The sequence below is a fragment of the Ochlerotatus camptorhynchus genome, unplaced genomic scaffold (genome assembly GCF_037179485.1).
Source record: "Ochlerotatus camptorhynchus isolate MF236.1 unplaced genomic scaffold, CSIRO-AGI_Acam_v1.1 ptg000284l, whole genome shotgun sequence".
In the NCBI taxonomy this organism is placed as follows: domain Eukaryota; kingdom Metazoa; phylum Arthropoda; class Insecta; order Diptera; family Culicidae; genus Ochlerotatus; species Ochlerotatus camptorhynchus.
Genome location: NW_027040773.1, coordinates 6,370,459 through 6,386,749, shown reverse-complemented (window position 1 = coordinate 6,386,749; position 16,291 = coordinate 6,370,459). Strand labels below are relative to the sequence as shown.

At 40.9% G+C, this 16,291-nt stretch overlaps 1 protein-coding gene across 2 annotated transcripts; it reads left to right on the top strand.

The window, feature by feature from the left end:
• The first annotated feature begins 7,544 nt into the window (after nucleotides 1–7,544).
• On the top strand, nucleotides 7,545–16,291 carry LOC135706527 (tetratricopeptide repeat protein 14-like). Of its 2 annotated transcripts, none has more exons than XM_065228142.1 (11): nucleotides 7,545–7,751; nucleotides 8,327–8,678; nucleotides 8,745–8,821; nucleotides 8,952–9,074; nucleotides 9,148–9,362; nucleotides 9,736–9,948; nucleotides 10,017–10,420; nucleotides 13,329–13,580; nucleotides 14,185–14,384; nucleotides 14,455–14,711; nucleotides 14,776–16,291. In XM_065228142.1, exons 2-11 carry the CDS (start codon nucleotides 8,375–8,377, stop codon nucleotides 16,145–16,147), a joined length of 3,417 nt encoding a protein of 1,138 aa, XP_065084214.1. In that variant the 5' UTR covers nucleotides 7,545–7,751; nucleotides 8,327–8,374; the 3' UTR covers nucleotides 16,148–16,291. The 2 variants fall into 2 exon arrangements, with proteins under 2 accessions (XP_065084214.1, XP_065084213.1); XM_065228141.1 differs by having other exon boundaries at nucleotides 9,730–9,948.

The following is a 16,291-nucleotide window of genomic DNA, read 5'->3' as shown; positions in this document are numbered from 1 at the left end:
AAATTTATTATACCCCGTCAAATCATAGTGAGGTTAATGGAACAGTTGAACGGTTCCATTCCACACTCTCGGAAATATTTCTTTGTGTCAAAGAAAAATATAACGATCTCTCCAATAAAGAAATCTACAGATTGGCAGCAACTCTGTATAATTCCACCATACATGGAGTCACAAAATTAAAACCGGTAGAAGTGTTTAGAGGAATAAAAGATGGGGAAGAAAGACCCATGAATTTAGACAGAATACTTGAACACAGGAACGAGATTTACGACGAGGTAATTGCGAAAATAGAAGCCAATCAGGTAAAGACAATAGGTTCCAAGAATAAGGAAAGAGAAGATGAACCAATATTCGAACCAGGTGATCAAATTTACAATAAAGTTCCAGGTATCCCTAACAAAAGGAGAAGTAAATTCAAAAGGCAATCTGTAAAAACGAACCGGAGAAAAACCATAATTGACAGAAGAGATATCAAAATTCACAAATCAAAATTAAAACGAAAGAGAAAATCTTAGACGGAAAAATTAGACAATATTATATAAAAACCACCCCTACGACACCTTTAACCTTACTAACCCCTTACCAAATAATTGTATTTCAGAGGAGAACTCTATGGTACATCATAACGCTTACTACAGTTATCACCGCACAACATCTTGTTATTGAAAACCTTCAAGAAAACCCACTATTACTGATCAATGAAAAGTCATGCAAAATTCAAGTAGGAACGGTCAAAATTATACACCCCATTAATTTGACACTGATCGAAAACGCCATAGAAAGCTTAGCCAGTATCTCCCATCAAAAAATTGTAACTACTAATCCACTAACACACATAGTGAAAACTAAAATACAACAGCTGTACACCACTTTCTACGGGCTAAAACCAAGGCGACACCGAAGCAGAAGATGGGACATCATAGGCACAGGTCTCAAATTCATTGCTGGTACCCCGGACGCGCAGGACTTAAAGCTGATCAACCTTACCATGAACGAGCTGATTGACCAAAATAATGAACAACTCAAAACCAACATGCAACTAAACGAGAGGATAACATACCTGACCAATACCATAAACAAAATCATCGAAAACTCCTACGTAAATAAACTAATTCTGGACGAAATCGAGACGATAACAGCAATACTCAACATCGATAGCATCAATCATCTCCTCGACAGCATACAAGACGCTGTCACCCTTTCCAAAAGCTCACTTGTCAGTAACAAAATATTATCCTTACGAGAATTGAATACTATAAAAACACTTTTACAAGATCAAGGAGTAGAAGTGAATTTCCCAGACGAAGCTCTGCAATTTGTCATTCCGAAGTTGGCATTAAAAAACGATATTCTCCTTTACATGCTTAACGTTCCGCAACTAGAAAACTCAACATCGAGCATCATGAGGATCTATCCTCTAGCGATCAACAACCGTATCGTACACCAGCACCCAACACACCTAGTGAAAATAAACAACAATCTCTACACCACCATTAAACCCGAAGACTTCGTACAGAAATCGTCATTCCTGAGCGAACTAAACGATGAATGTCTAGTTCCATTGATCCACGGAAGACAAGCAACATGTAATTACGTTGAGCAAAACCACACAACTCAAAAACTCATCACAGAAAACTCTATCCTGATTTCGAACGCTAGAAATCAAAAGTTAGAGTCAAGCTGCGGACCGGATAATAGAACCTTGAACGGCAATTTCCTTATCTCATTCGCTAATTGCACAGTAAAATTTAATAATCAAATCTTCAAAAACAACGAACTGATAAGTGAAACACATGTTATCCAAAGAGCTTTCCATAACCTTAAAATAAATTGGAAATGGCACAAAATTTACGAGCTGGAAAAGATTAATAACGAGACGATCACAAACAGACACAGATTGGACCACGTGTATTTAAAGCAAAACCACATCAACATCAAGTTCTGGAGCATTTTGGGAGGATATTCCTTCATACAAATCCTCTGCATCATAACAATCATCATTTACGTTTGCAGGAGGTTTCAACCCGCAAAGACAGATCCCAAACCCTTGGATTTCGGAACGGGACGTTCCTCACTTAAGGGGGAAGTAGTTACAGATTCAATATACCCTATTCCTGATCTGTCAAGTGTTATAGATAGCATCAGGAATGTACAACAACAACAACAACAAATATCAGCCTCGTTAGCCGCATTGAATCAGTTGCCATAAGCCACGAGCGCATGGTTTGCCCACCGTCATCAGATTCCACGAAAGCAAGTAACCGCCGACCTAAGACTCACCGCATCAGCAGCCAGCCACCGGACGACGCGATCCTGTTTCAAAGTGTCATCACTTTAGCTAGGGACCGTTTACAAAGTTAGGCCTCTGTACGTAAAAAGTATTTGGAATAAAGTCAGTCTTAGTTAGACGTTTAACGTGAGTACTAGTTAGTTTTTTTTAAAAAAGCAATCCTGAAGCTCCCCAACGTAATTTATATATATATATATATATATATATATATATAAATACATATATATATATATATACTTCCTTTTTTATGTCGAAATCTGTTGCGGAGGTACTTAAGACCCCGCAATGGACGAAACCAATGATGGCGGGGGTATTTCGCTAGCAGATATCTCCGATGATGAGTCTGTTAAATCTCCATCATTCGAAAATCTGCTTCTCACTGAAGAGGAAATGGATACCTCAGGGGATTCTACTTCGGACCCCAAAACGAGCACTGGAGCTTACCCAAAGGTGATGTCTAAACAACAACCTCCTTCACCCCCTGCCCCCCCTTCTCCACCATCGCCCCCTCGTCCACCTGTTCCCCCTACTCCAACCGTTCCCTTAAAAATTTCTGCGACCCCCCGCCATAAAGCTTACCCAAGCGACTCAAAAGGTCCGTGGGTTGTTTTTTTCCGGCCCAAACAAAAACCTTTGAATATTTCTCGGATTTCGAAGGATCTGACAAAACATTTTTCGGCCGTAACCGATATCTTTAAGGTAACGTCAAACAAACTGCGCGTTACCGTTGATGACCTGAAACAGGCAAACCGGATTGTTGCCTGTGAGCTTTTTTCGATCGAATATCGAGTCTACGTCCCCAGTTGTGACGTAGAAATTGAAGGAGTTGTCACCGAATCGAGTCTGACTTGTGAGGATTTCCTGCAAGTCGAATCTTTCGGCATTTTCAAAAACCGTGCCCTCCCGAAAGTCAAGATACTGGACTGCATTCAACTGCAGTCAGTGTCGCACATAGGCACAAAAAAAAAGTATACCCTCTCAGATTCGTTTCGTGTGACCTTTTCAGGATCGGCATTACCTGACTACGTCACAATTGGGAAGGTTCGACTACCTGTACGCTTGTTTGTACCGAGGGTAATGAATTGCTTGAAATGCAAACAACTAGGTCACACCGCGGACTTTTGTTCCAACAAACCGCGGTGCGATCAATGTGGGGAGGAGCATACGGAGGGTCCTTGTCATGCTACCCCAAAATGCGTTTACTGTAAGGATGCTCCGCATGCTCTGAGTGATTGCCCGAAGTACAAACAGCAGGGAGAAAAACTAAAGCGGTCTTTGCAAGCTCGCTCTAAGCGCTCGTTAGCAGAAATTTTAAAAACGACCGCTTCATCTTCCCAAACCACCCCAAAAAGCAACAACACATTCCACCTCCTGCCAGATGATGATCAGCGCTCTGACTCAGAGGTGGGTGAGAGTAGTCCTTTTGTCTTTAATGGCAACACGAGGAAGCAATCCAAAATAAACGTCACCCAAAAACCTCGTAAGGCCTCTCGTATGGACTACCAACCAACCTTGACAAATTTAAGAGGTAGCGGAAATGTACCGAAACCCCCACCACCGGGATTTAAATCTTGTAATTTTAACAAGGACTTTCCGCCACTTCCGGGATCATCTAAAACCCCAGAGATCCCAGTTTTTCAGCCAGGAAAACAGCTGAATAATCAGCAAGAACATGATGCCATGTTCACGTTTTCTGAAATTGTGGAGAGCATCTTCAATATATTCAACGTCTCTGACTCAACTCGGAACATTATTAATTTAGTGCTTCCATTCGTGAAAACTCTTTTGAAGCAACTAGCTTCTAGGTGGTCCTTCCTTGCATCGATCATATCCTTTGATGGATAATTTTCCGAATGAGGTCGGGGATATGATCTCTGTTCTTCAGTGGAACTGTAGAAGTCTTATACCGAAACTTGACACATTCAAATTTTTAGTTCACAACTCACTTTGTGATGCATTTGCTCTTTGTGAAACATGGCTTTCTTCAGACACCGATCTCCCTTTCCACGATTTTAACATTATTCGCCTTGATCGAGCAGATTCGTATGGAGGGGTGCTTCTCGGGATTCATAAGCTCCATTCCTTTCATAGAATCGATCTGCCTTCCGTGACAGGCATTGAAGTTGTCGCATGTCAGGTAAATATTCGAGGTAAAAGCCTCAGTATTGCCTCAGTATATCTTCCTCCAAGAACTACGATTTCTCGCCAAGGTCTCTCAGATATCTGCTCAGCTTTATCTGAGCCTCGGTTGATATTAGGAGATTTTAACTCCCACGGTACAGGCTGGGGGGAACTGTACGATGACAACCGCTCAACCCTGATATACGACCTTTGCGATAACTTCAATATGACAATTCTAAACACTGGGGAAGTAACACGAGTGGCCAAACATCCAGCAAGAGAAAGTAGATTAGACCTCTCCCTCAGTTCGAGTTCACTATCGTTGGATTGCTCGTGGAAAGTAATTCAAGATCCCTACGGTAGTGACCACTTCCCAATCAAAATTTCTATTACCAATGGTTCATCTTCCACTCGCTCGGTTGACATCGCGTACGACCTCACGAAAAACATCGACTGGCAAAAATTTGCGTCCGCGGTTCTCGGTGGTACTGATTCGGTTGAGATACTCCCTCCGCTGGATGAGTACTCCTTTTTATCGCGACTTATCGTTGACTGCGCTCTTCAAGCACAGACGAAACGCGTTCCGGGGGTTTTCGTTCGCAAACGACCTCTCACTCCGTGGTGGGATAAGGATTGCACCGACGCGAACAGCGAGAAGTCCGCCGCGTTTAAACGCTTCCGCAAACACGGTAAGGTCGAGGATTTCGAGCGGTACACCGACCTCGAGAAAACTTTTAAGAGCTTGATTAAAGCCAAAAAACGCGGTTACTGGCGTCGGTTCGTCGATGGTTTGTCGCGAGAGACTTCGATGAGAACACTCTGGAATGTCGGCAGGAGAATGCGCTTATCCATGCTCTATTCACTTACAGCACACATGAATTTCATGTGATTTAAATGTCAAAGTCATGTGCATGATTTATTACCATGATATGTTTTGCATATGAATATGTTCTACAACACATGCTAAATTTAAACACGATGCACATGAATTTGATGAAAGACCTTGTAGCAATCTAATAGTATAACTATTGGATTCCAAGTTGATTTGTTGCTCTGAAATAGATAACTGAATTTCATTTAAGCAAATCGTAGTCATGCATACTGCATTCCAATAGTATCGTACAAACAGAAAAATTGTTATCTGATACGCTTGAAACTCAATATACAGAAACGGTCTACTTAAAAGATAATTATTGAATGGGGTTCAGTATGTAAAAATGATAAACACGATACATTTCAATTTTGATACATTAATTTACATTTTCATATTGTTTGTACAGTATATTAATCGTAGAAGATAGCTTAACCTATGCCCTGGATGCTCTAATCCTGTTTTTCGTTGGATCAATGCCGTGTTCTGTAATTAAAATATTGCATTAATGTTATAAATATATCTTATCATACAAACAATGTACTCACGGTTAATAATTTCTATAATTTCGTTAGGAAAACCTACACGAAACGAAAATCAATTATTTAATTCATGTGTTTCACTTATACATTTTTGCCAAAGCATCAGCCTTATACATTCCATAAGACAAACCACATAGGTCCTATTAGAATGCATAAAAGGTAAGTGTGACCGCTTATACATTTCATTTGACACATTATCTTTATTAACTTTTTGCAAGGCGTCTGCTTATTAGTTAACTTATACAATTTATGAATAATCAGCAATGGAAATTTGCCAAAAGGTATAAGGAGATTTCTATCCGTGTAACTCCACTAACAAACTTACTTACTTGCTGGTGCCTTCCATGTTTGTTTTGACACTTTAGGCACTCTTCTCATCATTATAGTGAGATCCGTACGATTCATGTGTCATACACGTTAAAAACACTAGTGGAAAACAGTACCCTAATAAAAATTGTATGGTTAATTTGCTTAACGACGTGTTCTGGGTATCATCCAAACCATTTGTGGAATAGTTCAATGATTTGGGTTATCGTTCGTTTATGGTTATTTTTTATTAGGGTAGCGCAGAATTATATGAGGATCTCATGGATTTCGATAAGTAAACACATGAAATCAATGTGTGGTTAGTATTGATTTCATAAGCAATAAAAACATATTATTTTTTTGTGTAATCTCATGACATCCGAGGGAAAAGCACATGATTCTATGGTGACAAGCAATGAATGGTCTTCATATTCCAAAACACATGAATGGAACGTGTCATTTTTTTTGAGTGTAGGAAACATTCATCTACCTGCTGGTGTCATTAATTTTTATGGGTGAGCTTTCATTCGCGAGAAATCGACAACTAAAACCATTGTTTACAAAAGCAATTACGCCCCTTTGAAATGTTGGCACTGAAATACTCTGAATTTATGAAATACTTCGTTTAATCATAATGAAATTATAAAACTGCGTCATCATCATTAGATTTTAGGTATAACTACGTAATTACAAAACATATATAATATTGGGTCGTATGAATAAAAAGAGTTGACTTTACTTTCCCGTGCTTTTCTTGGGAAAAGTAAAGTAAACGCTTTTCTAGATCAACAATAGAAAAGGGCCCATCAGCATTTGTAAACAAACCGTTCCAAAGCCCATTCCTCACAAATCGAAGGCCGCCCACACAAACCAACACCATCATCGTGTAGATAGAAGTTTCCCCTATGCGATGATGGTGTTGGTTTGCGTGGGTGGCCTTCGCTTTGTGAGGAATGGGCTTTGGAACGGTTTGTTTACAAATGCTGATGGGCCCTTTTCTATTGTTGATCCAAGTTTAAATAAAGGCCAACAGTAAAAGTATGGACGTCTGTCAAAAGTTGTTCCAATCGAACCGTCAAAATGCACCGCTTTGCTCGATTGGAACAGCTTTTTTCAGTTTTGTGGTGACAGTCGTCCATACTTTTACTGTAGGACTTTAGTTTTATTCATACTAAAGAGCCTGAATTTATCCATTTGACAGGTCTTCTGCTCGATTGGAATGACTTTTCCTATGACTTTGACAGACAATCGATTGTTCCAATTTTGACATGTCGCCTCTTTATAAATTTCGGCTCTTTAATTCATACGACCTATTTGTAGTTACAGCTACAATAAAATTATGATGTTGGCAACTCTGCCTAGCAGACGCATTTTTATCATTTTCGGTTTCCCCATCCTTCTTCGACTTGACATTCGATGTCTTGACATCAGAGTGGAAAGAAGTGCGTATCGCGAAAGTACGGTTATTCCGCTGGCGTGGGTCGGATTTAATTCTACCAAATTGAATTTTGATCGTTTCAGTTTTAGTGCTAATTTTTAGATTTTCAGCATAAATTGGTACTCGCAACGGATTGCGAGTACCTCCAAGTGTATTTCGATATCGGTGGAGAGTGCTGAAGAGGTAAATATGATATTTTTTTTTTAAATTTTAAGCTTTGAACCGCACAGCTTGCAACGGGTAGAATTGAAAGAATATGTCTTTGAGGTCGGCCATCTTTAGTTAGTCATAAAAATGTTTTAAGCCTTGAAATTTGATCTGTTTTCAGCAGCCACTGCTTAGAGATAATACATACAATAGTACAGAACATTTAAATACTGTTTGGAAAGAAATCATCGAGTGGAATACTTCGTTGCCAATGTTACGGGAAGTTTTCATATCAGTCTGGCATATTCACCGCATAAGGAAAACGGGTTGGCCGGAAACTAAATCGATAAACTAAACGATGACGACAAGTTGTTTATTGTTGGGGCATCTGCGTATTGCATGCAGTCTACCAAAAGTTTTTGATTTTTTTTTTTTTCAAAGTGCAGTAATGCAAAGAACATTGTTTGAAGGAAGTTGTAAGTATATCGGTCAGTTCTGTCAAATCCGGTTCAAGATGCTTTATTCCGAGCGAATTTCATACGGGTCAGAATCGAACAGCTAGCAAGTGTGGTTACGAAAACTGTGTATCTTTTCCTCTCTGTCCTCCGTAGATAATAATAAAAAAGAAAGAGCAAAATACTCCTCTGAGGCACACAAAAATGTCTTCGCACCAGCTGGATTCCGAGCTGGTGGAAAGAGCTATTGGATTCCATGGATTACCGTTGCAAAAAATTTGGGAAGGAGAACGTGGTGACGCCGATCTGTCCCGCATAGGTGTCTCAAACCCGGACTATTCTGTTTATCAGTCTCGCCAGAAGACACTCACCTTCCATGATCGTGCCAAAAGGTTCAAGTTGCATCAGTTTCTGTCCAAGAAAGCTGATTCTTTATATGATAGTGAACTTAACAGGCAGCCACTGATGGCCCGAACAGAAAGGCGACGTCCGGGAGACTTTCAGCAATGTGAGTATTCGTTTTCCATAACGTATTGGAACCGCCTGCATGTAACCATTCCGTAAAATATTTCAGATGATAAATTTACTGTGCCACCCTTCGATGCCTTTATGGACATTGAGACGAACGAAAAAGTCAACCATTTTCTACAGGTATTGAAATGTTTAAAATAATTGCATAGTTATAATTTCTGACGAGAATATAAAGCATAGCGCGGTGTTTGAACATTGAACTCACAATAGCTAGAATACTGAAAATGGATTTTTTTTAACGATTTTCAAGACTGCGAGGCCGGGTGACGTTGTGTATGGAATAGTGGCCAATAAGAATCATCAAGGAATCATTTTCAAAGTGTTACTGTCGCTGGGAAATACGTGTTGTTTCATTAATAGCAGCGCAGTCAAGGTATGTATTATGGCTTTTCTTCTTGAATTACCTCGTGAAGATAATGATGTATTGATTGGTATTCGGGTTTCAGGCATATGTGTCAACTAACTATTTGGTTCCGGTTTATGACCGCAATGGCGCCGTTCGCAGTTTTACGACCAACGATTTAATCTGCTGTGAAGTAGCTGATGCTCAACCCGATGCTAGAAAATTAATCTGTACCATGCAAAGGACACTTCTGAGTCGTTCACCTAGTACAATCACTTACGGACTAATTTCTGCAGAAGACCTCCCTCAAGCATACAAGTAAGTTTAGTTTTGAGATACGAGTTGACTGACAAAGGCGCGGTTTCCGCTAATCCGTTACACTATAAACCGGAATAAAATTAGTCTTCCATTCTAGTACGTTGTACTCATTATGCGAGACCGTAGTGCTCGCATGATTAATATTAAGGCATGTGATTATGAGCTGTTTGGGAAATAATACGAAAATGGCCGACCGCAAAAGTCATACTAAAAGATAAGCAATAGGTTCTTTTAGTATGATAGTGGACAATATTATAGGTGTTTCGCCATCGAGACTAAATTGGCCGACACAAGCATGATAACGACATGAGATTAATGCTTTTGAAGATCGATAGCTTTCTGACTGGCATTTCTTTTTCTACCATAGACTTAGCCTTGCAGCAACAAAGGAAATCAGACCGTACGAGTACTATCTGAAGAAAACACCTTCTTTCAATGACCCTCGGGGCATTGAAAGTTTGATGCAAGAACTTGGCCTCAGTGGAACCGAATTTTACAGCAACATGTCAAATTTAAAGGGAAAGTTTCCTCAGCAAGAGTACGCAGGTGAACTCCGTAATTCACAAGCAAGCAAATGGGCATTTAGGTTTGTTATACATAATCACGCTTTGATTTATGCATCGGAAACATAATGTTTTTATTTGAACTTTGTAGATCCGTCGCCGAAGGAATCGAACACTTCAAAGAAGGTCGTCACAGTGAAGCATTTCAGTGTTTGAACAAAGCACTCAGTATTGATCCCCGCAATGTGGAGGGATTGGTAGCCCGGGGGGCACTTTATGCCAACAGCGGTTCATTCAAGAAAGCGGTCGATGACTTTGAGATGGCATTGAAGATCAACTCATCCCATGCCAATGCCCGGAAGTATATGGGCGAAACGTTGGTTGCGTTGGGACGAAGCTACGAGGAGGAGAACCGCGCCGATGAGGCCAAAAAAGCCTACCAGGATTGCTTGAATATTATTCCACATCATGAAGAAGCGCAAAACTCGTTGGAGTTTCTAAAGTCTAAATCGTTCAACAAGCAGATCGTTGCTCCGAATGAGTTGGAACTGCCGGGTAAGTTACATTTAGCGTTGAAAGGATCACAAATAGTACACTGTCGGTGATGGTCGTAGACGTCAAACGATGGATCAATAAAAAAAACACATCATTCTGGGGGCGGTGGATTCGAGTCCGTGGATGATTTTTTGAATTGTTTTTTTTTTCATGGCGTGACGAGCTTCTGTCGACTTGGTGGGCAATTTTACGAATTTTCGTTATAGAACAAGTCAAATATTACAGTGAGGCGCTGTGCTATCGCGCATTGCCTAATTAATTATTCTACAAAACAAACATAACAACACGAGTACTCTACTTATGCTTATCACAGTAGGATCTCGTATGAAGTAACACACACTGATTGAATGTAATAACTCAGGGCGGGACTAACCGTCAACAATGCTGATGATGGCGCAGCACGCAACACCACCCTACTGCTTCTCTCTGAGATGACTACGTTGGTCATGACGAGAGAAGCAACACAATAGTTGCTGTTCAGTTTTCACATTGCCGTCCTCTAACGGAGCTATCAATCTATCCTCTTCAGAACTTTCTCTAGCTAATAAATTATCGCACTTAAAGCTTCGTCGGTCCTAAAGCTTCATGTTGATATTAGTATAGCATTTTCTCCCAACTCAACTTATGGCGACTTTGCTTATTATCCAGGTTGGGTACCAGTTCCAATCCGTGCAAACCCGAGCTTGTCAGTGCGAACATCAACCCGAACCAGGTTACAATAACAAGCGTTTACACTGACGGTTGACAGATTGAGCAGATTCAATCTTGATAGTCGATCCAGGTTGGAACTGTATCAAAAACAAGTTCGCGATTAGTGTTCTTTGTCAACAGTTGTTAATTAAGAGCTTTCTGTGCCATTTTTGAAATAGTATTATTGTGTGGCAAGTACAATCATACACTAATAGAATTCCACACATTTTATTGACGAATTTCCATGTAAAATTCCACATGATTTTCATGTGACTACACATAAACTGAATCCACCCAGAAGCACACATGAAATTTATCAGATGAATAGTATGTGTGGTTACACATGGCTTTTATGTGTACACATATTAAATATGCGTCCGACACATAGACATCATTTCTCGCGTCACTTTTCAAAACGTCCTAAGTAACAAATGTAAACAAATCGAGTTAAGCGACACAAACTATTGCTCTTCTATCATAGTATGTGATACAAAGACACCCATCCAAATTTATTTTCATTTATTTATTTATTTATTTTTTTTTATTATAGTCACTTTAACACTCTTGGGTTATTCGTGACTTATCCGGGGGTGAGATTTGCACTCGTGACTTTGGCGTGAGAGGCATGGATGTTAACCAATACGCCGGGGTCGCCCCTTCATTTATTTATGATAATCATAGGTCAAACATTGTCCAATGTACAGTTTGAAACGATGGGTACATGTATGTTGCATCGGTCATTCGGACTGCCTAACATGATTGGTGCTCATTTTCTAAAGGCGGGGCCAATCTAAATTTAAATCAAAATTATGTCATTGAGAAAAATCGTCCAATGTAACAATGTCCGTTGTACAACCTGACTAGTCAAAATATCCTATGTGGTTTTTTTTTCTATATTGTAGCATGAAATTCAAAGTGAAGTTGTGATTTTACGTTAGTATTGCAAAATGTATTTTTTTTCTAAACAGTTAAAATAATAATCTGTCGAACTTCAACTTCGATTTTCTTAAAATGGTGGATATATTACATTGGTCTATTTGAAAAGTGACGCGAGATTTGTTGATCACATTGCAAAAATTCATGTGTGGGCCACATAAAAACAATCTTTGTAATTTTATCAGTGTACTCTATGCCGAGGGAAGTCGAGTAATTTTCCAATCCTAAAAATTCCTAGACCGGATTGGGAATGAAACCCTGCCGCCTCCAGCATGGTCTTGCTTTATAGTAGCGCCTTGGCTGAGCTAAAAGAGGCTCCCGTTTCAAGATAACCTGAAGCTTGAAACGTGTACCGTAGGCAGAAGTAAAAATGAAAATTTACTGGAAGCTAAAAACTGAAATCGAAAAATATCGGCCATAATAGACTTCAGCTATATGCAAACAACATCATCAGGTAGGGAGAATTCTCCCCGAGGAACTAACTGAACTAGACTGAATATTAACGTGAAAACGAGGAAGTACCTAATAGAGTTTACACTGAAGGAATGTTCCATCTGAGTTCTGGTATTTTTTAGGTTCCGTAAAATGTCATAGCCTCGTGCAGCGCCTGACTCCACGCATTTATCTAAATTTATGTTTTCCCCATACACTAATAAATAATACCTGTCTCCTTTTTCCGCACATATCCTCATTGTACATTAATTTGAAAAAATAAACTGTGAATATTCAATAGAATTTTCAAAACTGCGTGAAATTGTGGTACTTACCGGAACTCATCTATTACTAAGTTTTATATTAGTAGCAATGGTACATTCACCATGCATAGATATTAGTTCAGGAGCCATTCATAAACCACGAAGATATTACTTACTCACCAATGCCTACCGTAAAATTTTGTATGGACGATTGTCTACGTAGCGGGCGGTCTAAAACCTCTCAAAAACCGTCTACGTAGTTTATGAACAGTCCCTAATGTACCAGAACCTGGACAGACACTTGCGCCTATCCAGGGGAGGACCCGGATACGACCACCCATGTGAGTCTATTAGAGTATCGCACGAACCGACGAGTGCAACGGGTAGGACGGTAGGTGTATAGACCTGGGGGTTGGTCCCTAGATACGCCAACTTAGCGGAAGGCACGGTATATGCACTGAACAATTACATTTACATCATGCTACAAAGGTTCTAGGGTATACGGCGAACAAGGCATAAGTGATCTCGCATTGGGTACAAAGTTGACAACCTGTTACTAAATTGTATACTCCATTTTTCGCCCGCAGCATTGAATATTCCCAAATCGTCGTCATCACACGATCGCAATAAGCAGGAACCGGACACATCCGGTGTCAGTGGTTCCAAGCGGGCCGGCTCGGAAAACCGTAAGGATAAGAAGGGCACCAAGAAGCAAGAGAAGAAGAAACGTCACAAGAAACACCAGAGCAGCTCCAGCGATTCGAGCTCCAACAGTTCCGACTCCAGCGATTCGAGCTCGGATTCGGATAGCAGCAGCAGCGATTCGTCGTCCACTTCGGGTAAGTGTCGTCGCGGAGTAATCCGTGATACCGTGATCTACGATACACTTTTCAGCCGATTATCCAAATGTCGAGGGCGGATGAGATGCCCAAGTTAAAGAGCAAAGATGTGTGAACAGCTCTTACCACCGAATGCTGCCTTCTTCTCGATAAGCGAATGTTACGATTTGTTTTCTTTCTACATCACTATCCGTATGTTTTAGGTTTGAATAATTGCTTTCAAATGAAGGATGATTATATTTTGTTGTCGCTAGAAATGATTGAAATGAGGATACTTATTTTTGCTTGAAAAGCCAAGGAATGTTACGCTAATAGTAAAGCCAAAGCGTTTAAGCACTCAGAGAATGGAGCGTATAAAAAAATAGCACAGAATGGGAAGTACCGAAAAGCATCATGCAGCAGGATGGAATCCGAGTTGATGCCCGAAAAGATGAAATAGTGAGACAGACACAGACATAAGGTGGTTACAGCTGCAAGAGCAAGCATGTTAAACATCATTTTTGCCTACTTTTCTGTAATTGCCAAGCAATAGTTTTGCTTTATTCAGACGCATTTGCGAAAGCGATAGGTTTCTCATTGAGATGATCCCATTTTTCTTTTGCAGATTCTTCGCGATCGTCCAGGCCCAAGAAGCGTTCCAAACGCAGTAAAACCGAGAAGAAACAAAAATCTCTGTCCCCGCTCAGCAAACGCATGTCGGCTGGAATGGGAAATGACACCCGCGGCCACGATGGACCGTTCCCGTTCGGCAATCAAGCTGCACATGGCCATCCACCCGCCGGAACAGACGAATATGAATTGAAGGTAGGCTACATCAGCTGGCATACATTTTTGCTGGGTCTAAAAACCGCTCATTTATCACCATTTATCGCAGGTCCGCAAGTTCTTGGATATGCCACGTGACGAAGATGACTACGAGGAAAAAGTACGTCGTTTTGTAGCAGAGGCGTCAAAGTACCAGAAAGAACGCAAAGCACAAGAGGAAAAAACAAAGAAGAAAAAGAAGAAGGACGATAAGAAAGCTAAAAAGGAAAGCAAAAAGAAACGTAAATCAGAGGAAAAGAAGAAATCGAAAAAGAAGGACAAGGACGAAGATGTCCTGAACAACGATAAATTAAAGGAAGCGTTGAAGTAAGTCAGACCTAAAAATAGGATTCAAATGAAACACTAACACACCCTTTTGTGCTTTTTACAGAATCTTTGAAAATTTCCCTGTTCTGGATGAGCTTGGTAGCAAGCTGTCGGAATATTATTCGAAACTTGAAAACCAAGGAGCAGGTCCTAGCGGGATGGCTTCGGTTATGTCTTCACTTCTGACTAAGAGTTCTAAAAAAGACGCAACAAAAGCGGAGAAAACGGAAGAACCGAAAGCCTCGTCGAAGCCACCCGATTTGGCAGCAAAGGAACGATCGGACAAAGACACCAAATGGCGGATGATGTTCAACAAAGATGAGAGAGCAGTAGTAAAGGAACCCCCACCGACGACCAAGAGTTTTGTTCCAAAGCAGTACGCGTTTTCCAACGAATCGGATGAAGAATCACTAGGGGTATTTCAGATGCAACAACATCAGCAACAGTTACAGCAGAAAGCAAGTCAAAGGACTGCTCGCTACGATGAGGAAAAGAACAGAAGAAGACCACCTACACCGGAGAAGCCGAAACCATCTGTTTCGCAAATGGCACCGGTAAAATCTGGTCCGGTTGTTTTGGATAAATTCGGTAACTTTAGGCTGGCCAATGCTGAAGAAACAACAAAGCCCCCGGAGCCATCGGGTCCACCGCGTAGATCCCGTAGTAGGTCTCGTGGCCGCCGCTATGGCAGTTCCAGCCGTTCTCGGTCGCAAAGCATGAGACGTCGCTCCCGTTCGGGGAGCTTCAGAAGACGTTTCAGTCGTTCGAGGTCCCGGTCCTTTAGTCGGTCTCGGTCACGGTCTTACTCGAGAAGCCGCTCCCGCTCACGGAGCTTCGAACGGCGTCGTTTCGATCGTCGAGACTATCGTGGCAGGGGTGGTTTCCATAATCGACCTTTCGGAAACCGCTTTCATTCCAGAGGTGGTTTCATGAATCGCCGTGGTGGTTTTCGAGATTTCCGTGATTCTGGTCGCGGAGGATTCCGGGACCGTCCGTTCCGCAATAATAATCGTTTCCGTGGACGATTCCAGCGATCTTTCAGTCGAAGCACGAGCAAGTCTCCCGATCGTATTCCGGTGAGTCCAAGCGAGCGTCATCGACGTGATCGGTCTCGTGATCAGGATCGAGATCGTTCTCGCGAACGTAATTATGAACACAAGCGCTCGAAAGAACGGGAACCTTCTAAAACAAAGGAAAAGAGAGAAGATAAAGAAAAGCCCGCAGCAGAAGAAACCAGCCGAGTATATTTGGCTGATGACATTGAAGGACGTTGGGCCGACAAGAAAGACAATGAAGAACAGGATCCTCCACCTCCGGGAGCAGAAGATACTACCCTTGATGATTTGGAAAGAATATTGGATAAAGCTCGAAAGGATAAGAAAGATGAGATGATGGAGCGGAATAAGGACATTCTGAAGAAATCTGGCGAATTATAAACTAACAATAATTTCTTAGATTTTAGCCTAGTGGTTTGAAACATCTCAGATAAGTGAATGAGTAAAAGAAATGAAAAGTTTCGGACAACAGATTATCTTTCACTGCACTACCTAACACCTTCATGGTGGAAACTCAATAAAATC